The sequence below is a fragment of the Leopardus geoffroyi genome, chromosome D4 (genome assembly GCF_018350155.1).
Source record: "Leopardus geoffroyi isolate Oge1 chromosome D4, O.geoffroyi_Oge1_pat1.0, whole genome shotgun sequence".
Taxonomy (NCBI): domain Eukaryota; kingdom Metazoa; phylum Chordata; class Mammalia; order Carnivora; family Felidae; genus Leopardus; species Leopardus geoffroyi.
In genome coordinates, this window is record NC_059342.1 from 40,611,508 (window position 1) to 40,638,738 (window position 27,231).

At 43.7% G+C, this 27,231-nt stretch overlaps 1 protein-coding gene across 1 annotated transcript in view; it reads right to left on the bottom strand.

Moving 5' to 3' along the window:
- TTC39B (tetratricopeptide repeat domain 39B) overlaps window positions 1-3,891 on the bottom strand; it is a 129,940-nt gene extending 126,049 nt beyond the window's left edge. Inside the window, 2 exon segments of the mRNA XM_045469755.1 lie at window positions 3,648-3,848; window positions 3,850-3,891. Of these exon segments, the coding sequence (XP_045325711.1) occupies window positions 3,648-3,848; window positions 3,850-3,891 (243 nt within the window).
- Between the last annotated feature and the right edge of the window lie 23,340 nt (window positions 3,892-27,231).

Below are 27,231 nucleotides of genomic sequence, written 5' to 3' on the forward strand. Positions count from 1 at the left end.
GTAGGTTTATAGTACTGACCTTGCATACATACTGTATATCTGTCATGAACTTGATGTGAACGTTGCTTACGTAATACCCAAGAAAACTCAAGGAAAGAAATTTTAATGCTAAGTAATATGATATTGTTGATCAAGCTCTGAAGGGCCATAAAACCATTGTAATATCTAAGATGTTTTTGCCTCCCTCCAGAACCCATTTCTGCCACCCTTGAGGTTGCAAGCCCTAACTTCTGTGTTCCCACATTTATCCTCCTAGCAACTAAATGGAAAAACAACAAGAAATACCAGTTTACCTAAGAAAACACTCCATCCCCCAGCCACCATGACAGTTTCTCTACCACCATCATCTCCTGAGAAACTCTGAAAGAAAAGGAAGTCCCATTTTATTAGCTCTCCTCCCAAAAAGGATCATCCCCCCCCACAAAAGTATAGACTTCTAGAAATGGAAGAACACTTAGGGTTCATCCAGCCCCACCTTCTTCAGATGAGGAAACTTAAAAGAACCCTAAGAACATGAGACTTACTCAATGAAATCACTAAGTTGTAGATAGAAACCTTATCAGTCTGGTGCCCCGTTGTATCTGCGGGCAGATGTCTGCACACATACTGAATACATGGCTAACGGGCAAATTACTGACAGAGAGCCCAGTTCGTCTAATTCCTAGCTACTTTTCCAACTACACCGCATGGCCCCCTTCTACTTCCCTAGAATATAAAATAATAGCCACAAAGCCTATCAAATGTATATTAAAGTGCTTAAAAAGCTCCCCGGCTGAAATAAGCCATTTTAGTTTCACACACCCAGTAAAATTGAAGAGCCAGGTCTTGTTCACTCCAGGTAGACATGGTAGAGTGCTCAGGCCAATGAAATGTTAGGCACTTTCTACAAGGAAGTCAAGGGTACCCAGTCCACAATGCACTACTTCCTACTTGCTTACACTGCCTTGAGCTCTATTCTGGAGTTCTTGTACACATGTCATATCTCCCTACCTAGACAGAGAACCCTAGAGAGCTAAAACGGTGTCTTCTCTTTCTAAGGCACCTACCAAGTTTCAGCACAGAGCAAATGTTCAATAAATGTTTGCAAAATTTGGGGGCCTGGGTGGCTCAGTCGGTTGAGCCTCCGACTTCGGCTCAGGTCATGATCTTACCGTACGTGAGTTCAAGCCCCACAGCCGGCTCTGTGCTGACAGCTCTACCTGCTTCGGATTGTGTGTCTCCCTCTCTCTCTGCCCCTCCCCCCCCAAAACTAAAAAAACATTTTCTTTTTTTTTTAATTTTTTTTTAATGTGTAGTTATTTTTGAGAGAGAGACAAAGCACGAACAGGAGAGGGGCAGAGAGAGAGGGAGACACACAATCCGAAGCAGGCTCCAGGCTCTGATCCGTCATCACAGAGCCCGACACGGGGCTCGAACCCATGAACTAGGAGATCATGACCTGAGCCGAAGTCAGACACTCAACTGACTGAGCCACCCAGGCACCGCCAAAAATAAATAAACATTTTTTTTTAATGTTTGCAAAATTTATACCAATAGAAATGGGGTACTGTGAGGGATAAATGTGAATTTGGCAGGAACAAAAAAATTTGTTTATACTTTGCTCACCTCCTAGGACCAACATAGTACGTTACATGTTAACAGGAGCCTAATAGTTACTGAATTTAAAAAAAGAAAAATAAAGCAAATAATGAGAAATTATTAAGAAACATCATTTCTGCTTTTATTCATTCATTTAACAAATGTGTATTTACCAAGAAGCTGTGTGCCAAGCTCTCTGCTGTTCTGAGACCTAACTTCCCCCACAGAACTAGAGTCCTCCTCCCTAGCTAGTGTATCTTAACACTTCGGTTCGTCTTGTAGGCAGTGAGCATAGCTAGGATGGCTGTGTATTTCTATAAGCCCAGGACAGTCCCAATTCACACCTACTGTCCAAGTGTTAATTATTAATAGCATCCCCTTTCTTTCTCAACAATGCTCTGGTCTAGACAATTATATAGCCCTAAGATTACCAAATCTTTTTAGACTAGCAGACTAGGGATTCAAAAATTCACTCCATATTTACTATGTACTTCCAGTCTTGCTTCCTCATCTATAATATGGGCATAACACTGATCAAATTAACTGGTTATACAAAGGGAAGCAGTTGGGAACAGGCTGGAACATCACATTTAGATCATTTTGCCAGGGCCTTGCATGCCAGATATATAAATACTTAATATATGACAGCCATAAAAACTTTTGAAGAAGGGAGTGTATGTATGGCCAAAGCGCCATGAAAGTGTTACTACCTTGATTAAAGAAAAGAACTAAGGAGGAAAGAAAAACGGGAGGCTCTAGGTCATACCAAAAAGACAGCCTAAAGCTATAAATAAAGAAAGGTTGTCATGGATGAAAATAGCAACAAATATGCTATTTCATCACTTGCCTTTATGTGTAGTGTAAAAGTTTCAACAATAAATACATGCAACTTAGCAAATTGTGGCTCATTGTTTTGTGGTCTTGGGGGTCCTCATTGCATGGGACTGGCTGTAAGGAAGGTTCTCAATGATCCGGCTTGCCCTCTTGCCGGTCAGTCGTGTAAAGGAGCTGTAGTTTGGTTTTTGTTTCGTTTTTATATTAAGGGCTACACTGAGAACACAATTCGCTGTCAGGAGTTTTCCAACATTAAAGAGATGGGACTGGAATCTTAACCCGCCTCCTCCAGATCTTCCACTATTGCATCATTTGAAACTAAACCTCCTCCAGCAGCGACTTGTAAAATTCAAGTCAGGTAAAATGGCAGCAGCAGCAGCAAATGTGGGTGCTGCTGCCGGCCTCAACTTCAGCGCAAGAGGGAGCGTCTCTCCGGAACTGCCAAGTGCGGCTGAAAGGAACAATCAATAAATCAACAGGTCCAGCGCGCGCGCCAAAGGGTGCTCAGACCCCCGCGCGCCAGCCACCGGAGGAAATGGCTATTTAAATACAGTGGAGAAGTGAAGAGGCCGGAGTCGGTTCTCTCCCGTCCACCACCGCCACGGCGGACCTGCGTGGGAAAGGCCCGTGCCCTGTGGACTGCGGAGAAAGCACCAGTTCCTGGGCTGCTGCTCCGGTCCCGCAGCCCTCCGGCCCCTCGGCAGCCCGTGCCCTGTCCGCTCGCGCAAACACCCCTGGGGCTCCTTCCCCCGCCTGTCCTCCTCCTGTCACCGACTGAAGCCTTTCGGTTCTGCCACCTGGAAACTTCCACAGAAGTGAGATTCCACAAACCCCGAGGGCCAGTATCGGGACTTCAGGGTCAGACCTCAAAAAGCCCAGGCGCTCCTGAACAGTCTCAGAACAGCCCAGGGCTGCGAGTCCCGCGCTCCCGCACACTCGCACCCAACCACCCGCCGACCCGACGTAGTGTCCTCTATCCCACGACCCCGCGGTGCCGGCGCCCTAAACTCCGCAGCGCCTCCGCTCCGAGCGCCCTCCTCGCGGCCGCAGGGAAAGACCTCCCAGGCCAGGTGCCCTCCCCATCCCCCCCCCCCGCAGCCCCTGCCCCTTCCTCCGAACCGGAGGCTGCCTGTCCCAGACTGGGGACCAAGGGGGCGGACCCTGGCCGTCCCTGCCGGGCTCGCTCATCCCTCCCGGACTCCAGGGACAGTACCCGCACCCCCACCAGCCAGTACCTCGTCCGCCTCCAGCTCTGCTCCGTTGCCTACGAGCGCCATGTTCCTCCTCAGGCTGCAGCCACCCAAAACCCAGTCAGGGAGCTCAGAGCGTGTGAGGTTTCTCGACTCGGGACTCAGCCCAGCGCCCGTGAGGGAGGAAAGGGGCGGCCCCGGGCTCCCGCCGGGTCGCGGGCGGGGCCAGAGCCGAGCAGAGCGAGTGCTTTCCCCGCCCCCGGCGCCCGCAGACCAGCCGAGCATCCATTTCCCTAGCCCGCGCCGAGCGACCCGCCTCGCCGCAAGCTCCGCCCCCCGCAGGCCTCGCCCCGCCCCCCCACGCGACTCAAACTGAAGAGTTAACCAGGTTCCCGCAACGAGTCTCCGCCCCCCGAGTGGGCGGGGTCACCCGTGGGTAGGGTCACTTGGTGGGCGGAGTCATCTCGCAGGCTGAGACTTCGGTGGTTTGGCCCACGTTCTGGGCGGGTGCTTGCCGGGGCCCAGCATAGTGAGCTCTGCCGAGGCGTGGGGGCGGGAGAGGATGGGGCTCTTGGTAGCCTGGAGGCAAGAGAGCGCCTAGTTGACGAGGTCGAGGGCGCGCTACTCTACAGGCCGGTGGAAGCGTCCACCTGGTCCGTGGGCCGATGCCAGTCCGCTTGCGTCGCCACGTGAGACTCACAGATACTGGGGACCAGAGGGCAGCCCTGGGTCACTCAAGATCACCTGTCACCCAGAGGCCTCTGTCATGCCACGTGCCCAAACACTACGTCAGATAGAGGCACGCTGTGTTTACTTCTGTGTATGTTTGAAAAATAAAGGAAAATCCACGGAACAGATATTTATATAATTTGGAGCTCCTCTACCCCTCCTCCTACTCCCCTGTCTCGATTATGTCCGCATAACATCCCACACTGACTTTTGTGGCCCCAAACACATGTATCTAATTCATGCTTGAACTGTAAGCTGGATGAGGGTTGAGATGCTGTCCACTACAAGGCTGTATCCTCAGCACTAGAACAGTGCCTTGCACATAATAGGTACCCAACAAATATTTGCTGAGTTTAGAAATTCATTCTTGCTTCTAACATGTAATAATTAAACTATCCAACTAGAAAATTAAAAGCTATATTTTTTAGGGTTGGGGTATTTTTTTGTCTGCTTTGTTTTACACACAATCAAATTCGCCAAGTTTAATTCCATGACAAATGTTTACAAAACACCATCCCAAAAGTTCCCTGTGCTCCTTTGCTGTCATTCATGCCCCCTCCCCTCTCCATGGCTGGCAACCACTGGTCTACTTTCTATCACCATCGTTTTGACTTTGCTAGAATTTCATATAAATTGAATCATAGAGCATGTGGTCTTTTGTGTCTGGTTCGTGAAAGGCTATTTAATGGTCATCCAGTGATAATCATAAAAATAGCTAACATTTGTTGAGTACTTATTATAGGTCAGGACTATGCTGAGCATCTCATACATATTATCTCATTTATCCTTCATAACCCATGAAGTAGGTACTAGTATGCTACAGATGAATAAATTGAGGCTCAGAGAGTTAAGTAACTTGTTTGAGGTCAAACAGCTTTAAAGCAAATAAGGATGCCTGAATCTGAGCTCCAGCAGTCTGACTTCAAGGGGTAGCTTTTTTTTTTTTTTTTTAATTTTTTTTTTCAACGTTTATTTATTTTTGGGACAGAGAGAGACAGAGCATGAACGGGGGAGGGGCAGAGAGAGAGGGAGACACAGAATCGGAAACAGGCTCCAGGCTCCGAGCCATCAGCCTATAGCCCGACGTGGGGCTCGAACTCCCGGACCGCGAGATCGTGACCTGGCTGAAGTCGGACGCTTAACCGACTGCGCCACCCAGGCGCCCCCAAGGGGTAGCTTTTAACCATTGTTCTGTACTGCCTCCAGCCACTCTCCCTCTCTTTCTCCTTGTTTCAGTAAACCAACTGCCCACACATGTCTATTACACATGTTTTCAATAAATCCCCTTTGCATCCTTGAAACTTGCTCTACCATGGTTTCTATCCCATGAACAATGAAAAAAATAGGTTAGATTGTCCTGATGGTTGCACAACTCTGAATTTTCTACAAATCATTGAATTGTATGCTTATGGGTAAATTTTATGGTTATCTGTATTCTCAATAAGGTCATTTTTTTAACTGGTCATCTTCTCTCTTTTTTTTTTTAATGTTTATTTTTGATAGGGAGAAACAGAATCTGAAGCAGGCTCCAAGCTGTCATCACAGAGCTAGAAGCAGGACTCAAACTCCCATGATCTGAGCCAAAGTTGGACACTTAACTGACTGAACCACCCGGGAGCCCCAACACCTTCTTTTAAAAAAAAAATTATTTATTTTTTAGAGAGAGAGAGAGCCAGCAGGGGAGGAGCAGAGGGAGAAGGAGAAAGAGAATCTTAAGCAGACTCTGAACAAGGCGACCCAGGGCCCAATCCCTTGGCCCTGAGATTATGACCTGAACCAAAATCAAGAATAGGATGCCTGACTGAGCCACCCAGCTGCCCCTGGTTAACACATTCTTTGGGTGCTCTTAGAATCAAATATATGGGCTAGAAGGGAACTAAAAGTCTTTTAATTCCAATACGCCTGAAAATTTCCATTCCTCCTCCCCTCCACCCTCTTTTCTGTTTATGCTTCACTTTCTGAGGCTAGATTTCCCGTCTGGGTCCAGATTCTACTCTATTATTCACACATGATTCCACTTTTTAAAGTTCATTGGTTCCTAAATTAATATCACATCTTTTTGACGTGAAACCATCTCATTGGTGGCTTCTCCCTCTCCCATATGCTTTGTTATTGTCTTACAAATTTCATCTCAAATTTTGAAGAGATACAAAAAACTTGGCTCTAGATTTGTAGTATGTTGATGTTATAATGAGAATCAAGTCCAATTTTTTAGGAAATCTATTCTTATAAAGTTTGGTGGGTTTTCTTAAAAAATCAGGGATCATATCTGAAACTCTGAATGGTTTTTTTTTTTTAAACAGTTAACATTTTAATGTATATTCTTTTTTTTTTAATTTTTTTTTTAATGTATATTCTTAGAGGTTTTCTATTCTTAACATACATTGTTCCAATGGAATCATTTTGGGGTTTTTTTGTTTTTGTTTTTTATTTTTATTTTTTAATGTTATTTGAAACCAGGTTAGTTAATATGTAATGTAATTGTTTCAGGAGTAGAATTTGGTGATTCATCACTTACATATAACACCCAGTGCTCAAGGCTCTGTATGTTTTTAAATTCACGTCACTAGATAAGCAACACTCATATTTCTAAGGAAGCCAGTTGTAAACACTAAATGAATATGTTCTAGCTACTGGAACATCTAATCAAATTTGCTTTGCTCCTGGCAGATGCCAACTTTCTCTGCACATGTAGGATTCTACAAGATCATGAGTCACAAATATAAAACAGATTCTTTCAAAAACCAGAATGGATTCATTTTTGCCACAGAATTCATTGCCAGTTTGCTGATAACATTGTACTTTTTTTTTTTTTTTTCAACGTTTATTTATTTTTGGGACAGAGAGAGACAGAGCATGAACGGGGGAGGGGCAGAGAGAGAGGGAGACACAGAATCGGAAACAGGCTCCAGGCTCTGAGCCATCAGCCCAGAGCCCGACGCGGGGCTCGAACTCACGGACCGCGAGATCGTGACCTGGCTGAAGTCGGACGCTTAACCGACTGCGCCACCCAGGCGCCCCAACATTGTACTCTTAACAGTCAAGTGAGATACTCAAATATTTCATTTCCCAAAAGTAACTAATATAGAGATTAAGCAAGACCAAGTGCTTGATTTTTTTTTTTTTTTTGAAGGCACACCTACTGACAGCTGTTTGGATTTCAAAATAATTCTAATATTGCTCACAATCTTATCTTTGGCATTAACAGATGGAGCATTTTTTCGTTGATACTTGATTTAAAAAGAAGTTGTATCTTCATCATTTGTGTAGTGGGAATTTTGTTTAGAAACAAAAATTTTTAGATGACCGTAACCACGAAATAAGTGCTCATTGTAAATTGCACATTTGTTAACGGCTTTGTCTCACATTCATATCTTAGCTTCTCTAGCCTCTCCCTCTCAATTACACGCTCCCATGTCCTCCTAACTATAGCACTTTTCCCTATCTGAACTATCTTGCTCATTTGTTTATGTGTTCTTGGTCTATCTCCCTCAACAGCAACACCTCCACACAGACACTGTTAATGTAAACTCCCATCAGGAAAGGAACCCTGTGTTTTGTGTTTATAATAAAACCCCAGTGCCCAAAACTTAAAACAGATACTTAATGTATGGTTATTGAGTGAATAAATGAAAGTATAAAAAAGCTCATAGTACACAGAGCATTTTGTTTAGTCCTCGTAAAGCCAATGCTATAGCATAGTAAGTTTTTGTAAAGAGGACAGAACCAGTAATAATGAAGGACATTAAAGATGGCAAATTATGTGAAATACAAAAAGTAAATACTGTTTTTCTTAGGATAATGTGCAAAGCATGATAACTGTCTCTGATACCAACTCATTTTTTCAAAATTATATAAGCATTTAGAGTTCCCTCCATGACCTAAAAGGGATTAATTCATGTCTCTGGGAGAGGCTTAAATGCTAGGGGAAGAAAAGTCATCATTTAGTGGAGGCTGAAATATCCCTTAAGAATATCCCTATTCTAGGCATTTTGGAGCTGGGTCAACATTCAGTTTACCAGTTTATCAGTTCTTTGTTTTAAATATATATGTAAATATAAATATATATTTATACATTATATATTTTTTATGTTTCTAAAATCTTTCCAATCATCTTCCTATTTATTTTCCCTATGTCTCTTTAAATTATATTAATCTCATTTTTAAATTTTTTTTAATATTTATTTATTTTTGAGAGACAGAGAGAGAGAGACAGAACGTGAATGGGGGAGGGGCAGAGAGAGAGGGAGACACAGAATCTGAAGCAGGCTCCAGGCTCTGAGCTGTCATCACAGAGCCCAAAGTGAGGCTCGAACTCACAAACTGCAAGATCATGACCTGAACCAAAGTTGGACGCTTAACCGACTGAGCTACCCAGGCACCCCTAATCACATTTTTTTCAGATGAGGAAAGGTATTTTAAAGGGAAATGACTCTGGGCGCCTGGGTGGCTCAATCAGTTAAGTGTCTGACTCTTAGTTTCAGCTCATGGCTTCGTGGGTTTGAGCCCCACATTGAGCTCCACACTGGCAGGACGAAGCCTGCTTGGGATTTTCTCTCTCTCTCACGCTCTCTCTGTCCCTCCCCTGCTTGTGCTGTCTCTGTCTCTCTCAAAAAAAATAAACTTTAAGAAATTAAATTAAATTATTAAACTAAATTGAGGGAAATGACTCAACAAAGGCATGTGCCCTTTCCCCCTTCTGCCTCTCCTCCTTCCCACAGCCCGGAAGAGAGATGTGACGGTTGGAGCTTCTGCTGTCCTATTGAACCATACCTTGAGAATGGAAGCCAAAAATTAGCATGGTGGAATAAAAAGACAAAAGGAGTCTGGATTCCTGATAACAGCGGAGCTGCCCCAAAAGTACCAATCCCACATTTACGTTACGTGAACCATAAATCCGTTATTATCATGCTTAAGCTACCATTATACTGAGTTTTCTGTGATATGCAAACAAACCTAAATCTAAACGTACACGTGTCTAATTCAAAGTGTTATTAGATGCTCCACATACCTTCCCACTCATCTAGCTAAAGCATTTGTAACTTCCAGTCGGTGTGGGCTTGGACAGGTGGGCTTGGAGCAGTTTTGCAGCCCAGGTACACCTTCCCTCCTGAGGATACCTCCCCCAAGTCCTCTTTCTCTGGGCAATGTTGGGCCTTCTTTTCTGGCATATCTCCCTTCACATTGCTGGAGTCTTTGTCCTGGAAGTTCAAAAATTTTCCACATTCTGAAGGATACTAGCATCTTTGTTTAGTGACCTTCTCTTTGTATTTCACGCATAGCTTTAGTAAACCAGTCATTATCTTTGACCATCTTCAATTCTGCCTTCACAGCCTCTTTTAGGCCCTCTTTTAACACTTCTCATTGGGCCCTTTGGGTTTATACCAGGCGGTTCCTACACTCACCTAGAGGAGGAGTCACAGATACAAACCTTCTCCATAAGGCTTACATACAGTGGGGAGCCTGTGCTGACAGCTCAGAGCCTGGAGCCTGCTTCGGATTCTGGGTCTCCCTCTCTCTGCCCCTCCCCACTTGTGCTCATGCTCTCTCTCTCTCTCTCCCTCACTCTCTCTTTCATTCTCTGTCTCTCTCTCTCTCAAAAAAATACGCCTTGGAAAATTTTTTTAAGACTTACATGTAGCAACACCTATATTCTGAAATCAGTTTTGACTCAGCACTATAGTAATTAGCTCTAAGTGTCTCAAAAGCAGTGATTCTTAAACTTGAGCATGCAACAGAATTGTCTGGAGGGCTTGTTAAAACACAGATTGCTGGCCCAACCGCCAGTCTCTGAATATCTAGGCACAGGGTGGGGCCCGTTTGCTGCTGCTGCTGCTGCTAATTCAAGAACCATGCCTTGAGAACCACTGTTCTAAATTGTGGTAAGCAGCTTGAATCCTTTGGGCACAAGCAGCCTACCCGCCAGATAGAGCCCCCCCCCCCCCCCCCACCCAAAGAGTTCAGGATGAGAAGCTAGGAAAGTGCTTTTTGCTACTACTTAGGACACAAAGTCTAACATTAACATGCCATCTAAATGAAAGGCTGTGACAGGGGCGCCTGGGTGGTTCAGTCGGTTAAGCGGCCGACTTCGGCTCAGGTCATGATCTTGCGGTCCGTGAGTTCGAGCCCTGCGTCGGGCTCTGTGCTGACAGCTCAGAGCCTGGAGCCTGTTTCAGATTCTGTGTCTCCCTCTCTCTGACCCTCCCCTGTTCATGCTCTGTCTCTCCCTGTCTCAAAAATAAACAAAAACGTTAAAAAAAAATTTTTTTTTAAAAAAGAAAGGCTGTGACAGTTTTCCCCTTGATAATCTTCCCACAACTACAAAGTCTAGGTGGTAAGAATATCCCTTTATTTTCCATGGGATTCAATAAAACCACTTTCATATCATTTTTCGCACATTTTATTTATTTTTTTTAATTTTTTTTTCAACGTTTATTTGTTTTTGGGACAGAGAGAGACAGAGCATGAACGGGGGAGGGGCAGAGAGAGAGGGAGACACAGAATCGGAAACAGGCTCCAGGCTCTGAGCCATCAGCCCAGAGCCCGACGCGGGGCTCGAACTCACGGACCGCGAGATCGTGACCTGGCTGAAGTCGGACGCTTAACCGACTCTGCCACCCAGGCGCCCCTCGCACATTTTATTTTTATTTTTGTTTTTTATTTATATTATTTACTTGTTTATTTAATCCTAGTTGACAGGTGCAAAAAAAAGGTAGATGCTCGGGGGCATGGGTGGCTCAGTCGTTAAGCGTTGAACTTCGCTTCCGGTCATGATCTCACAGATCGTGGGTTCGAGCCCCGTGTCAGGTTCGGTGCTGACAGTTCAGATCCTGGAGCCTGCTTCAGATTCTGTGCCTCCTTCTCTCTCTGCCTCTCCCCCACTTGCTCTCTCTCTCTCTCTCTCTCTCTCAAAAATAAATAAATATTTTTAAAAATTAGGGAAAAAAAGCCGGTCACTGCTCCAAGTGAGCCTGACTCCCACCCAGATGTCAGACCACCTGTGGTAAAGCCTCATCTCCTAGCTCCTTGAGACCTGGATTTGTAACCTTTGAACAATACACTTCAATTCTTCCATGTTTTTTGGGCATGTCAAATACAGAATAGGGTGTTAAAGTACATAAATGCTGGAATTCTAGTAGCTGGACTGAAAGAAGTCATCCTTGAGCTTCAGTTATGATGGGGTGTGGGTGGTGAGTGGAAGGAGCCAAGTAGGTCATTTTCCATGTTCCCAAATTCCCAGCTATCACAAGTAATTTCCCTCACCATGCCATACCAACTAATGTGCTTCTGGGAAGAAAAAGACTTTGAAGGTGAAATCATTTATGCTATTTGATATACTTGGTACTCCCTGTATACTGTCTCTTTGATGTTTCCAGCTGACTTGGAATTTCCCGTTGGTTTCCCAACAGACAGCTTTATCTGGAAACACATTTAAACATTGAGAAGCAGGCTCCCATAGTCAATAACACGACTTTGTATGGTGACAGATGGTAACTAGACTTACAGTGGGGATCACTTCGTAATGTATAAAAAATATCAAGTCATGGGGTGCCTGGGTGGCTCAGTTGGTGAAGCATCCGTTATTGATTTCAGCTCAGTCATGTTCTCATGGTTCGTGAGATCAAGCCCCACATAAAGCTGTACGCCGACAGTGTGGAGCCAGCTTGGAATTTCTCTCTCTCTCCCTCTCGCTGCACCTCCCCACCCCAGCTCACATTCTCTCTCTCTCTCTCAAAATAAACATTAAAAAAATATATATCAAGTCACTACGATGTATACCTGAAAGTAATAGGATAACATATGTCAATTATCCTTCAAATAAATAAATAAATGGAAGGAAGAGAGGGAGGGAGGGAGGGAGGGAAGGAGAAAGAAAGATAGAAAGGGTGGGCTTCAGGGTGATGGCTCTCAGGTGTAGCCTGGGATCCTCTGACCACCTCAGCTGTGCATCTAAGGTCAGAGGCAGCACAGTATTATTTCTGCAGGTCTGAACTGCTCTCTCGTCTCCTAAGCACTTTGATGACGGTCCTGTGAGGTAGGCAGGGCTTACGTTACACATGAGAAAACTGAGGCTCTCAGATGACTGGCCCCGTGTCACTACTGAGTGGGATATACCATGTGAAGGCCCTTTGCTGAAAGGTATTTTTCAGGGATATAACCATTGCCTGGAGGCAATTAGGAAAGGCTTAAATACCCCAAATCTGCCTCAGTACCACGAACATGTCCCAGAAATCTGTGAGCTCCTCTACCACTGGCCTCCCACCATACGGGCTGTTAGTTTTGTCATTATCAGGCAATTCCAGGCCTTTGGGGACATAGACCCTTGGCAGACTCAAACTGTACTTTAATGGCACTGTTCATGCACAAAGAATCAATAAAAATCATAGATGTCACACTGCAAAGAAGGCTGAAATAAGCCCAGAGAACTACTTCCGAGGCTAACAACTCTTGACCCATAAAAACCTACCTAAATGCACTGAAGAGAGACCCAAAGAAGGTAGATTGTGAAGCTGTTGGGGTCTCATACTTACTCTGTGACTTTCTTGTTTTTTTATGCTTTTAGCCAGAGGACAATCTGTACAGTCGAACGGATTCACAGAAGCTGAGGACAGAGTGCAGAGCCACCACCGCAGCTGGAAGCCGAGAAGAGTTACCCAGGAAAGGGAAGGGGTAGAGGGAAAAGCTCCGACTTCTGGGGGCATGAACTCTTGCCCCGATCTCTGACTGTCCCCCAAGGCCATGCACATGTGAGGCCAATGCCAAGCGGCCTGGCTGATCTTAAAAGAGCAGAAATGAAATTTCAGCAGCCACTGGCTGCAGGGGAAAGAGTGTTTATGTTCATGTCTAGCCAAGTCAACCGATTAAAACATAAGTGACCTTGGAGATTACTTCATAATGTATGTAAATGTTGAATCACTGTGTTGTACATCTGAAATGAATGTAATACCATGTATAAACTATGCTTCATTAAATAACAATAATAATAATTCAATACTCTTCAGGGGATCTAAAAGAATCCAACTCAAACTCTGGCATATTTGATTCTAAAAACCATCTTCCTCACGGGGCCCCTGGATGACTCAACTGGTTGAGCAACCTACTTGATTTCTGCTCAGGTCACGATTCCACCTGTGATGGGCTCCACGCTTAGCATGGAACCTGAAGAAAGAAAGAAAGAAAGAGAGAGAGAGAGAGAGAGAGAGAAAGAAAGAAAGAAAGAAAGGAGGGAGGGAGGGAGGGAGGAAGAAAGAAAGAAAGAAAGAAAGAAAGAAAGAAAGAAAGAAAGAAAGAAAGAAAGAAAGGGAGGGAGGGAGGAAGGGAGGAAGGAAGGAAAAAATACTTTTAAAAACTATCTTCCTCACTGCTGCACTTTATCTCTTTATACTCTATTTAAGGGATCTCTTTTCAAGCATTGTAGGTGGTGAATGGGAAATTAGCACATCTTCCTTAAAAAAAATTGACAACAAGGATCGAGAGTTTAAAATTTTAGGGGTGCCTGGGTGACTGAGTCGGTTGGGCATCCAACTTCCACTCAGGTTATGATCTCAGCTGGTGGGTTCAAACCCCAAGTTAGGCTCTGTGTTGACAGTTCAGAGCCTGGAGCCTGCTTTGGATTCTGCCTCTCCCTCGCTGTCTACCTCTCCCTCACTTGCACTCTGCCTCTCTTTCTCTCTCTCAAAAATAAATAAACATTTTTTAAAAAGAGTTTAAAATTTTGCATAACTTTGCATTCAGTAACTCTTCTCTATGGTCTTACCTTGTAGAAACAGACAAGAGTGCAAAGATATATGGAAAAAATTTTTAATTGTAACACTGCTTTTAAATTTTAAAATTGCCGGACCGGGGCGCCTGGGTGGCTCACTCGGTTAAGGGTCCGACTTCTGCTCAGGTCATGATCTCACCGTCTGTGAGTTCGAGCCCCGCGTCGGGCTCTGTACTCACAGCTCAGAGCCTGGAGCCTGTTTCAGATTCTATGTCTCCCTCTTCCTCTGACCCTCCCCTGTTCATGCTCTCTCTCTGTCTCAAAAATAAATAAATGTTAAAAAATAAATAAATAAAAAGTTTTAATAAAAATAAATAAATAAATAAAATAAAATAAAATTGCCGGACCACCTGGGTGGCTCAGTCAGTTAATGGTCCGACTTCGGCTCAGGTCATGCTCTCACAGTTGATGAGTTCGAGCCCTGCAACGGGCTCCGTGCTGACAGCTCAGAGTCTGGACCCTGCTTCAGATTCTGTGTGTCTCTCTCTCTCTCTCTCTCTCTCTCTCTGCCCCTCCCCCACTCATGCTCTGTGTCTCTCTCTCTGTCTCAAAGATAAAATGAACATTAAAAAAAATTTTTTAGTTGCCTATTAACTATCAGATAGATGAAGATAGAAAATTTGATAAAACGTGTCGTAAAGGGTTATTATTGATAATGGGACTGTCACTGTTACAGTTCTAGGAAGGACAGGTTGGCAATAATCTACTAAAATTACAGAATGTCAACAAGCCCACATCTGGGAATTTATCTTGTGGATATACTCACCTATATGTAAAACTACCTGTGCACAAGGTTACTCACTGCAGCAATATTTGTGATAATGCAAGCTTGACAGCTAACTAGCCAACAACAGATTAGCGAAATACTTTGTGATGCTTCCAAACAATGAGGTAAAATAAAATACATAAGAATAAGGAAGCTCTTTAAGCAATGATCCAGAATCATCTCCAAGATACATTATTTAAGTGAAATGAGCAAGGCACAAAACTGTGTTAATTGTTCCCCAATATTCTTTCACGCTTCTTCCACAATCCTCAGCCAGATATTTGGTCATCTGGAACCACTGCCTTTTCCGGAGTCCCGTACAGTTGGGCATGGCCGTGTGATTGGGGACGCTCCTCAATGAAGCAGGAGCGAAAACAGCTACATGGCAGTTTCCAGGACCCTTCCTTAGACCCAGGGGTTCTGTGACCCTTCCCTTTTTTCTTCATTGGATACACTCCATCCTGCTGCCTGGACGATGGATCGTCTCATGCTGGTTCATGATTATACTAGAAAGAATCTGCATTCTCCTTGAAACTTGGGCAAGTGCCAGTCCACATTCTCTCAGAATTTTACACACGGGAGAAATAAACTCCCATCTTAATGCTTAAGTTACAGCTACTGTGGTTTTTGGTGTTAGTTGAAGTCGAACCTAACCCTAACTCTTACGCAGGTATAAATATTGCAAGGCTTCTGCGACCTATGACTAAATTGCCCTCCAGAAATTCTGTGCCAAGTCGTTCCGCAGTGAGTACTATGTGAATGGGGAGAGGGCTCTCTTTGCTACACTGGGCCGTGTCCCAGATGCCAGATGCCAGCTGTCTTCTGAATCCAGAGACAGAGAGAAAGGATCCACAAATGTGACGTGGATGCCAGGACAGGCAGAGGCACTAAGATGTTGCGACCGGCGCAACAAACACCGAGATCGGGGTCCTGAGGGTAGGGGAATGTAAGAAAGAAAAGAGAAGAGAAGCCAGTTTGGGAACAGGAGGGTCCCCTGGGCTGATGGCCCAAGGGACGGCTTTATTGTTGCTGTACACAATCTTTTATATCAAGACTCTTATGGATCAGGTCATTCTAAGAATAAGCAGGTTTCACATGATCGCTGCCAGCCAAAACATTTAGTTCTGTGTACCTTGTGAACTTTCTAAACGGGTCACAACAAGACCTTGTTGATAGATTGCTAGCAAAACACAGTTTCCATGTTTGTTTCTCTTTGACCCGGGGTAGAAAAAGGGGGGTAACATTACTGCCAACACCCACAGACCACAGGCTTCAGGAATTAGCTTTCTCAGCCTTGACAAGGCTTTTGTATGCCTTTGCAATTGGGGGAATGGGAGGGGGAACCACCGGGTTGGCTGAGTCAACAGGGAGCCGTTGCTCGACCCGGTCTCAGCCTGGCACCGGGGTCCACCTCCCACACTAAGACCAGAAAGAAGGAACTTCAAAAATCCAGGCTTTCCTTCCTGACACTGGTTTCACCTAACCAACCTCCCTTCCTCTTTTCACTTTCGGCAGATGCTGGAGCCCTTTGTTCTCTTCTATTCTGAGTCCCCTGCCATACCTGACCCAGACCTAGTCTCCAGTGGGAAACTAAGGATTTGGATGCCAGCCCCCTCACACAGAGCAGGAAACAGCAGCAACCACTCCCCCAGTATCTGCTTCAGCCTGGTGAGTACGGCACTGGCCAGCAGGGGTGGGGCTCACTGACCCACAGTCGTGACTGGTATACCAAGCAGGAAACGATAAGATACGTACAAGCAGGAAGCAACTTAATTCTCTCTCTCCCATTGCCCTTCCTTGCTGGTTGTGTTATTTTCTGCTCCTATGGGGCAGGCGCCGTAGCTTGTAACATCACTCAGAGATGTTCTAGAATCCAACCTCATAATCCTAAAACTCCAAATGTCATTCAACTTAAAACTTCCTCCCACCCCGTTTCAGGCTTTTGCAACGCAGGAAGACAGCCCGTTCTTACTTCTTCTCACTCTTCCTTCCCGCCTCTGTCACTAGCTACACTTTTGGGCCCCTTATAGGACAGATGTTGGGAGATACAAACTTGCAGTGACTGCTAAATAAATCCTGGGGATCTAATGCACAGTATAGTGAATATAAATAACAATATTGTATTACAATTGTCAAACTTGAGAATAGATGCGAAGTTAATTATTCGGACCACTGAAAAAAAAATGATAATTATATAATGTGATTGAGGCACTATCAACTGCTACAATGGCAATTACATTATAATACATAAATGTATCTGGGGCACCTGGGTGGCTCAGTTGGTTAAGTCCTGACTTCGGCTCAGGTCATGATCTCACGGGTCATGGGTTCGAGCCTCATGTCAGGTTCTGTGCTGACAGCTCAGAGCCTGGAGCCTGCTTTGGATTCTATGTCTCCCTCTCTCTTTGCCCCTCCCCTGCTCACGTTCTGTCTCTCTCTCTCTCAAAAATAAATAAACATTAAAAATTTTTTTAAGTGTATCAAATTAACATGTTGTACACCTTAAATGTATACAATATTATATTTTTAAAAATTTTTTTAACATTTATTTATTTTTCAGAGACAGAGAGAGACAGTGCATGAGCAGAGGAGGGACAAAGAGAGAGGGAGACACAGAATCCAAAGCAGGCTCCAGGCTCCGAGCTGTCAGCACAAAGCCTGATGTGGGGCACCAACTCACAAACCATGAAATCATGACCTGAGCCGAAGTTGGACGCTTAACTGACTGAGCCACCCAGGCACCCTTATACAACATTATATTTTAAATGCACTTCAATTAAAAATAAAAACAAGTAAAAACTTAAAATTGGGGGACCCTCCAGGTCCAGAAAATAAAGGAGACAAAAGCTCTAACTTGACTAATACAGGGACCCTCTTTGTGTGCAGATCACAAATGCTGATCCTTCTTCTCCCAGGGGGCCTTTGCAGATTCTTAGAAAACTTCTGCAAGTATGGATTATAACCTCCCTCATCCCCAGTGCTTTCCACAAAAGCTGCTTCTTTTGGTGGGGTGACGGGGGACCCTTCATCTCTCCAGATGTTCTTCGAAAATACCTGAGGATCCCATTAACGACAACCTACAATCAGCCTCATCTAATGATGTCTGAGAAATACACACTTGTCCCTAAGGTCAGAGGATGCCCAGCTCGTCCCCAGTGAAGCCCTTCCTTCCTGATCAGTCCTCAGCCAAGCTTCACATAGACCTCCATAGACAGACACCAGACCCTAAGCCCCCCAAGCTCCAGCGCGTGCCTACCACACTTTCTGAGTGGTTTTATTGAAAACTCCCTCGCTAGAGTGGAAGAGAAGGACAGTCCCCAGCTGCCTGTTCTCTTCTGCCAGAGTGGGGTAGAGAGAGGGCTGCACAGGACGCATCAACCCTTTCCTCCAATCAGTTTTACTCTTACTACTTCAGTGACCGCTAAGGAATTCTTAGCTTTCTCTTGTATCACCTTGAAGTGGGTAATAATTCAAGGTCACAGAGCAGATGTAGGAACTTGCTCCCTTTGCATGAGCCACAGAGTTGATCTAGTCTCTGCCTTGCCTGTAAGTGTTGGCAAGTTTGGCACACACTGTTTTATAGGCCTCTGGGACCTCCCAAACCAAAAGGCAACAAGAGCTATCACATTCAGCATCCTTTAGATACATATTACTTCTATATGCAGAGAATAATCTGGAAAGATACAGAAGAACCAGGTAACACTGTTTGCCTACTGGAGAATTTGGGGTGGACACAAGGATTTTCAGAATACACTAAAGAGATACCATGCCAACATGTCTCCACTGCTTTTCTGGTAGACTATCTCTTAGTTTTAAATAACCAAACCTATGAGAACACACATATTTCTCAACACATTTTCATTTTCATTCAACGTCTACATAAGAAAAAATTATATTGGCATTCCGCAAATATTTTTCAGAAAAAGTCTTGAGTTAAATTCCAAAAACAATGGCTAAAATACCAGCTCCAAACCTGTGCTTTGTCAGCCAGCTTGACACCTCCTCCCACGCTTCATATAGCACATTAAACCCTTCCCATTCGGACCGTCAGGACACTCAAGAGTCCTCGTTGACTCACTGCTGCCCCACAATCCCACATTTAATCAATCCCGGAGTCCTGTCACTTCACCTTTGTCATGCTTCTTCTCTCCACCCACCTAGAATCTGGATAGTAGCATCTCATCATTTCTAACTTGAATTTTTAGCTGATCTCACTCGGTCCAATTCTTTGGCTCATCAATGGACCCTTCACATCAGGTTGGTAGATTGGCATAGGGTGGACAGCCAGGGTCCAACATGGGTTCAAACAGAATCTCAGCTTCCCTGCTTTGTGACTCCTAGCAAGTCACTTAATACAACTAAACTGCAATTTCTTCATATAGAAAGGCAATTATTAAGTCATACAGATGTTATAAGGAACATAAGAGTAATCTGCATAAAATATCTATTACACAGATATGCTTATTACATTTTACCTGGTACTATAATAACTCTTATCAAAGTTATGATCTAGGGGCGCCTGGGTGGCTCAGTTGGTTGGCCATCCAAGTTTGGCTCAGGTCATGATCTCGTAGTTTCCAGGTTCGAGCCCTACGTGGGGATCTGTGCTGACAGCTCAGGGCCTCCAGCCGCTTCAGATTCTGTGTCTCCCTCTCTCTCTCTCTGCCTCTCCCCCGCTTGTGTAGTCTCTCTTTCTCAAAAATAGAGAAAAACATTCAAAAAAATTTTTTTCAGTTGTGATCTAAAAATACAAGGTTGGTCATGTGCTAGAATTACTAATATGAATAATATCTAGGCCTTGTCTACTTTGGGGTACGTGGGAGACTGCTTCCTGGCCACCTTCCAGTTAATGGGACCATGTGACTAGCTCTAGCAAATGGGCCAAAATATAGACATTTAAATATGAGATTTTGATGTGTCCATCAAAGTGACTACAGAAAAGAGCCCCCACATCACTTTGCAAAGGACACATAGTATGAGCAATTCAGATTCAGTAGGCCTCTTAACTTAATCAAAGCTTTGTGTCTTGATCACATTTATATTATTCATGTTAGTAAATGCAAAATCTAAAGAGAAAAAGAAAGTGCAACACTTTACATGGTTTCCTTTCCTGTCCTTGGGGTGCGTGTGTGTGTGTGTGTGTGTGTGTGTGTGTGTGTGTGTGTATTACATTTTCTTTTGATGTTGTTTTTGTTTCGTGTGCCAAAGCCCTGGAGACTTGCTAACTTCAAAGATGGGATGAAACTTGGCCCATCAGCCATTTTACCTTCCACATCTCTTCCCCCAAGTGAGCTGTTCCTCTGGAGAGTTCCAGGCTTCAGCGACTTAGCAACTTGAGTGAAACAGTAACAAACACAAAGTAATGTGCGGAGAGGATCAATCTTTGCAGATATAATCTGCCTCTTACTGTGACTGGGGCCTCAGGAGAAATTGAAACCGGACACTGATCTTCGGCTTCTCCACAGCTTGTGGAAGGAAGATAAGGAGATTTACTGGCAAAGCCATCTCCCTCACCAGGCTGTGAGCACCTCAAGGGCTTAGCAGGCATTTTATTGATGTCTGTCTCAACAGCACCCAGCAGTGTGAAGGATTAAAGGATGATGAACTCTGCCCCCAAATTGTTTGTGATCTAGTGGAAACATTAAACTGGTAAATGAATAGCCAAAATACAGCCCAGAGAGCATAAACTACCGACAAAAAAAGTGCTGGGATTTCAAAGAAGGAAGCAATTCCATCCAGCTGAATGGACAAGAAATCTTTGCTAAGGAAGTGGCTTTAAGAGAAGTAGAAGAGAGGGGCACCTGGGTGGCTCAGTTGGTTGAGCGTCCTACTTCGGCTCAGGTCATGATCTCAATGGTTCTTGAGTTCGAGCCCCATGTTGGGTTCTGTGTTGACAGCTTAGGGCCTGGAGCCTGCTTCGGATTCTGTGTCTCCCCATCTCTTTACTTCTCCCTTACTCACGCTCTGTCTGTCTCTCTCAAAAATAAATAAATGTCAAAAAATTAAAAAAAAAAAAAAAAAAAGAGAGAGAAGTAGAAGAGGAAGGGCAGAAGTGGGGGCAGGAAATGCCAGGCAGGAGAACAGCTAGTAAAAAATTTAAAAAGGTGACATTCTTTATCTTAATCACTAGCACCAGAATAGAAGACAACACTCTTTGTTTAGACAAATACTTGAATAAGCTACTAGAATTATAGTTCCTAAGTGACTACATGGCCAGAGCAAATATCCTGATCCCTACATCGTGCTGGGTAAGACTCTGACACATAGCCAGGTTGGGGAATCAATGCCCTGAGCCATACACCTTCCTTTATTATTCTGGAATACATTAAGCATTTTAGGAAATGGCAAGGAGTTCAGAGGGGCTAAGATGCTGGGATTGCCTAAGTATGTCATGGAAGATAGCCTAAAAATAGAAGTTGGGGGTCATATCATAAAGTGCAAAATTCTGTCTTATCAAATATGAAGTTTATTCTAATATACTCAGACCATTCTGATAGCCCAGAACATGACTCTTTTCAGTAATGCTCCCACTATCCTCTTGGGGTTTTTTTACATTTTTTTTTTAAGAGAAAGTGATTGAGAACAGGGGAGAGGAGCAAAGGGAGAGTGGGGTGGGGGGAAGAGGGAAAGAGAGAGAATCCCGAGCAGACTCCACGCTTAGCACAGAGCCCGTCCCAGGGCTCAGTCCCACGACCATGGGATCACAACCTGAGCCAAATCAAGAATCGGATGCTCAAAAAGAAAAAAAAAAAAAAGGAATTGGATGCTCACCCAACTGAGCCACCCACCTTTTTTTTTAATTTATTTATTTTGAGAGAGAGAGAGAGAGAGCAGGGGAGGGGCAGAGAGAGGGAGAGAGAGAGAATCACAAGAAGGCACCACGTTGTCAGCACGGAGCCTGATGCAGGGCTCGAACCCATGAACCGTGAGATCATGACCTGAGCCAAAATCAAGAGTTAGACGCTTAACAGACTGAGCCACCCAGTCGCCCCTTTTAAGACAGATTCTATGTGCACTTTACTCAGTTCCCCTCAGTGGTAACATTTTACAAAACTAGAGTATAAAACCACATCCAGGATGTTGGCATTGGTAGAATTCACTGATATTCAGCTGGTCCTCGTTTCATTTGTACTCGCATATGTTGGTTTATTTTGTTACATACAGTGCTGTCACACGTGTAGGTTTGTGGGTACACCACCACACTCAGTTGAGCAGTTAGCCCCAACACCACAGAGATACCTTGTGTTGTCCCTTGATAACTACACCCACCTCCCTCCGATGGCCCATTACCCCCAACCCTCATCCCTAACCCCCGACAACCAATAATCTGTCCTCCATTTCTAAAATGTTGTCATTCCAAAAATGTTATATGAGTGGGATTATATAGGATCCATTTTGGAGGGTTGGCTTTTTTCACTGAGCATCATTTCCTCATGATTCATCTGACTTCTTGCAAGTACCCATCGATTGTTCTGTTATTGCTAAGTAGTATTCCAGGGAATATATGTTCTACAGTTGGTTTAACCGTTCATCTGTTGAAGAACATCCGGTTTGGGCTATTACAAATAAAGCTGCGATGACCATTCATGCACAGGTCTTTGTGTGAGCATGAGTTATCATTTCTCTGGGGTAAAGGCCGAAGAGTGCAATTGTTGGGTCATGCCGATATTGGATATTTAGTTTTATAAGAAACAGTAGCTGTGGAGCACTTGGGTGGCTCAGTCGGTTGAGCGTCCAACTTCGGCTCAGGTCATGATCTTGCAGTTTGTGAGGTCGAGCCCTGCGTCGGGCTCTGTGCTGACAGCTTAGAGCCTGGAGCCTGCTTCGGATTCTGTATCCCCCTCTCTCTGCCCTTTCCCCGCTCATGCTCTGTCTCCCTCTGTCTCTCAAAAATGAATAAACATTAAAAAAAATTTTAAAAGAAACAGCAGCTGTGCCATTTTACATTACCATGAGACATGTATGAGTGATCTAGTTTCTTCACACCCTCACCAGCATTTTAGTTGTCTCCATTTTTTATGTCAGTCATTCTGATAGGTATTTACCATTAAAAACAAAACCACAGGTCCAAAATGTTGTCATTTAGGTTAAGGCTGCACCTAAGTCAATAAACCAAGACTTAATATCTACCCTAACTGGAGTTCAAACCCTCCAGGAATGTAGCCTTTTAACCAGTCAACACGGGAACTTCCTGGTCGCCACTATTTACTGACAGACCCCTTAGAGGGGCGACCTTGCTAAAATAATGGATTCTTTTCTCTGCTTCGTCTCTACCTTTAAAAACCTTTCCTTGGGGCGCCTGGGTGGCTCAGTCGATTAAGCGGCTGACTTCGGCTCAGGTCATGATCTTGCGGTCCGTGAGTTCGAGCCCTGCGTCGGGCTCTGTGCTGACAGCTCAGAGCCTGGAGCCTGTTTCAGATTCTGTGTCTCCCTCTCTCTGACCCTCCCCTGTTCATGCTCTGTCTCTCCCTGTCTCAAAAATAAATAAAACGTTAAAAAAATAAAATAAAATAAAAACCTTTCCTTTTCTGTAGCCCTTTGGACTAGCTTTTATCTGCTAGATGAGATGTTGCCTGATTCGTATATTGATTAATATAGCTAATCACATCCTTGAATTTTATTTGGTTGAATTTTTGCTATTTAATCATAAATCATTGTAGTTTTTACTTGTATTCTCCTAATGCTAGTGATGTTGGACATGTTTTCATGGGTCTATTTGCCCTCTATATATCCTATTTGGTGAAATGCCTGTTCATGCCTTCGCCCATTTCCTAACTGGGTTGTTTGCATCTTTACTCTTGGGTTCCGAGAGTATCTTAAATACTGTCTTTTGTTGGATATGTGGTTTGCAAATAGTTTTTCCCATTCTATAGCCTGTCTTTTCACCCTCTTCACATGGGCGTTCACAGAACAGAATTTTTCATTTTGATGAGTTCTTATTGTGCAGTTTTTCCTTTCATGAATCATCTAAGAAAACTTTAGTTTTCTAAACTCTAGTCTAGTCCTAGATCCTGAACTTTTTTCTTTTTTCTTTTTTTAATGTTTATTTATTTTTGAGAGAGACAGAGACAGAATGCGAGTGGGTTAGAGGCAGAGAGGGAGGAAGACACAGAATCCGAAGCAGGCTCCAGGCTCTGAGCTGTTAGCTCAGAGCCCTATGTGGGGCTCGAACCCACGAGCTGTGAGATCATGACCTGAGCCAAAGTCAGATGCTCAACCGACTGAGCCACCCAGGTGCCCCTAGAAATATTTACTTTAAAAGCACTTTATAAAAAAAACCAAAACCAAAAAACAGAAGTGATTTAGATTAAAAGCTCCAAGATGTATGGTTTCAGGTAGGTGTTATTGCTATCTATACCTTCACCCCCATTTATTAAGCTATTTTAAGTAATTTCAAGTTCATTAATTTACAATGACGTATCGAGCCCAAAGAGTTCCATTTTTTGACCATGGATGTCCCATAGTTCCAACCCGCTTGTTGAAAATGCTATCCTTCCTCCATTAAATTGCTATTGTACCTTTTTTCTTGTCAGTTGAATATATTTGTGTGGGTCTGTTTCTGGGTTCTCTCTCTTGTTGCCTCTGTACCAATCACTATCACATTGTCTTGATTACTGCGGGTATATAGTAAGCCTTAAGAAGAGTGATTCCTCCCCCATGATCTTTTTTGTCAAGAATGTTTTAGCTATTTGGGGGCCTATGCCTTTCCACAAATTTTGGGATAACCTCATCTCTATCTCCAAAAAGCTTGATAGGATTTTGATAGGAATTACATTAAATTTATAGATAATCTGAGGAGAATTAACATCTTTACCATGGTGACACCGCCAACCCATAACACAGTATGTCTCCATTTTTGGGAGGTGTTCTTTGACTTTTTTTTTTTTTTTTTTTTTAACGTTTAGTTATTTTTGAGACAGAGAGAGACAGAGCATGAATGGGGGAGGGTCAGAGAGAGAGGGAGACACAGAATCTGAAACAGGCTCCAGGCTCTGAGCTGTCAGCACAGAGCCCCACGTGGAGCTCGAACTCACAGACGGTGAGATCGTGACCTGAGCCGAAGTCAGAGGCTTAACCGACTGAGCCACCCAGGCACCCCTCTTTTACTTTTTTAATCAATCAAAATTTTGTAATTTTCAGCATACAGATCTTGTACACATTTTGATAAGTGTATTCCTAAATAATCTGTTTTCTCTGGAGCAATTGTAAATGGTTTTGCATTTTCAATTTTGGTGTCTGCCTTTTCATTGTTAGTATGTACAAATACTTCTGAGAAATGTGTGTTGATCTTGTATCCTATGACCTTGCGGAACTCACTCATTAGTTCTAGGAGTTTTTTTGTAGAATCCTTGGAATTTTCTGCATAGATGACAGTGTCATCTGCAAATAGAAATAGGTTTATTTCTTCTTTTCTATCCTGTATGTCTTTTATTTGTTTGTCTTGCTTACTGTAGTGACCAGAACTTCCAGTACTGTGCAGAATATGAGTGGTGAAAGCTGACATACTGCTTTGTTCCCAATCTTAGAAGGAAAGCATTCAGCCTTTCACCATGAAATATGATCTTAGCTGTGGGCTTTTGTAGATGCTCTTTATCATTTGGAGGTAATTCCCCTTTGGGGCGCCTGGGTGGCTCAGTTGGTTAAGCATCTAACTCTTGATTTCTGCTCAGGTCATGATCCTGGAGTCGTGGGATCCAGTCCCACATCAAGCTCTGCGCTGAGCGTGGAACCTGCTTAAGATTCTCTCTCTGTCTCTCTCATTCCCTCTGTACTTCTCCCCACTTGCACTCTCCCCCACCCCCTCTCTCAAATAAAAAATTTTTTTCTTTAAAGATGGGACTGAATGATAAAGTTATGAGTCACTCAAGAGACTTCAATTTCACATTATATTATCTGTGATATATTTATATTATTTACGTAGGCATATATTATTTTCATATCTTGAGAAAACACTTTTCAGGGGCCCTTGGGTGGCTCAGTTGGTTGAGCATCCAACTTTGACTCAGGTCATGATCTCACGATTCATGAGTTCGAGACCCTAGTTGGGCTAGCAGAGGCTACTTCAGATCCTCTGTCCCCATCTCTCTCTCTGTCCCTCCCCCGTTCATGGTATCTTTCTCAAAAATAAATAACGGGGCCCCCGGCTGGCTCAGTCCATTAAGCGTCTGACTTCAGCTCAGGTCAGGAGCTCATGCTTTGTGAGTTCAAGCCCCACATTGGGCTCTTCACTTTCAGCACAGAGCCCGCTTTGGATCCGCTGTCTGCCTCTCTTTCTGCTCCTCCCTAGTTTGCACTTCCTCTCTGTCAAAAATAAATAAACAACAACAAAAATTAACCAAAATATAAAACATTAAAAAATACTTTTCAAAAGTACATTTGAAGATTAATTTTTAAAAGAAATGACCTTGATCCCTGTGACCTTCCCCATCACTTGCCCTTGTCATACACACTCATCAACAAACACAAAAATACACAGACATTGCAGCTTCAACGGAGCAGTTCCATTATTTATGCCAATCTCAGAGATAAAAGAAAGCAACTTCTGCTTCTCAACAAGATGGAGTAACAAGGCTCAGATTTATCTATCTGCCTGAAATGACAACAAAACAGTGTGCGTGGTAATTGTGGGTGGAAGCAATCTTTTTCAGACATTGTACATCAGGCAGTGCAGGATAACAGTGACTGAGAGGACACAAACCCAATAAGCCTGATCACTACCCATATTTACTACCTGGAAAGAGTTTCCATGCTGTAGCTTAGGGGGGCAGAAATTAGATAAAGCCCAATAGTCCCCCTGAATGGAGGAAGCAAATGAAATCCCAGGGAGACAGAGGGAGCTCACAGGGCAGTCTTAGAGAAGGGGGAGTGGCAGAGAGAAATCTGGAAATCTGCAGGAGATTCCCCCTTGAGTCCTCGGCTAATGAATCATCAGCACATCAGTGATTAGAAGAACAATCCTAGGAGATCACGCAGTGCCAGTAAGAGTTAATAGTCCACCAGAAGGAGTGGGAAATAGCATAATTTATAGGACATCAAGTAGAACACTCAGAAGGGAATTGCCTTAGTAGTGAGCCAAAATTAGCCCTTGACCAAATGCTGCTCTGATCCTCCTTAACCAAGCTTAAAAGCAAGACCCAGAAGTAAACCAATGTTTCCAAGTAACTTAACGGTTGTCCCAGAATAAAGCTCAACAGTATTTATAAAAATCCGAAAATATACAGCACTCAACAAGATTAAAGATACAAAGTCTGACATTCAACTGAAGATTATCAGGCATGCAGAGAAGTAGGAAAAAATGACTCGTATGAAGAGAAAAAAAAAACCAATCAATAGAAACAGATTCAGAACTGACATATATGAAAGAATGAATA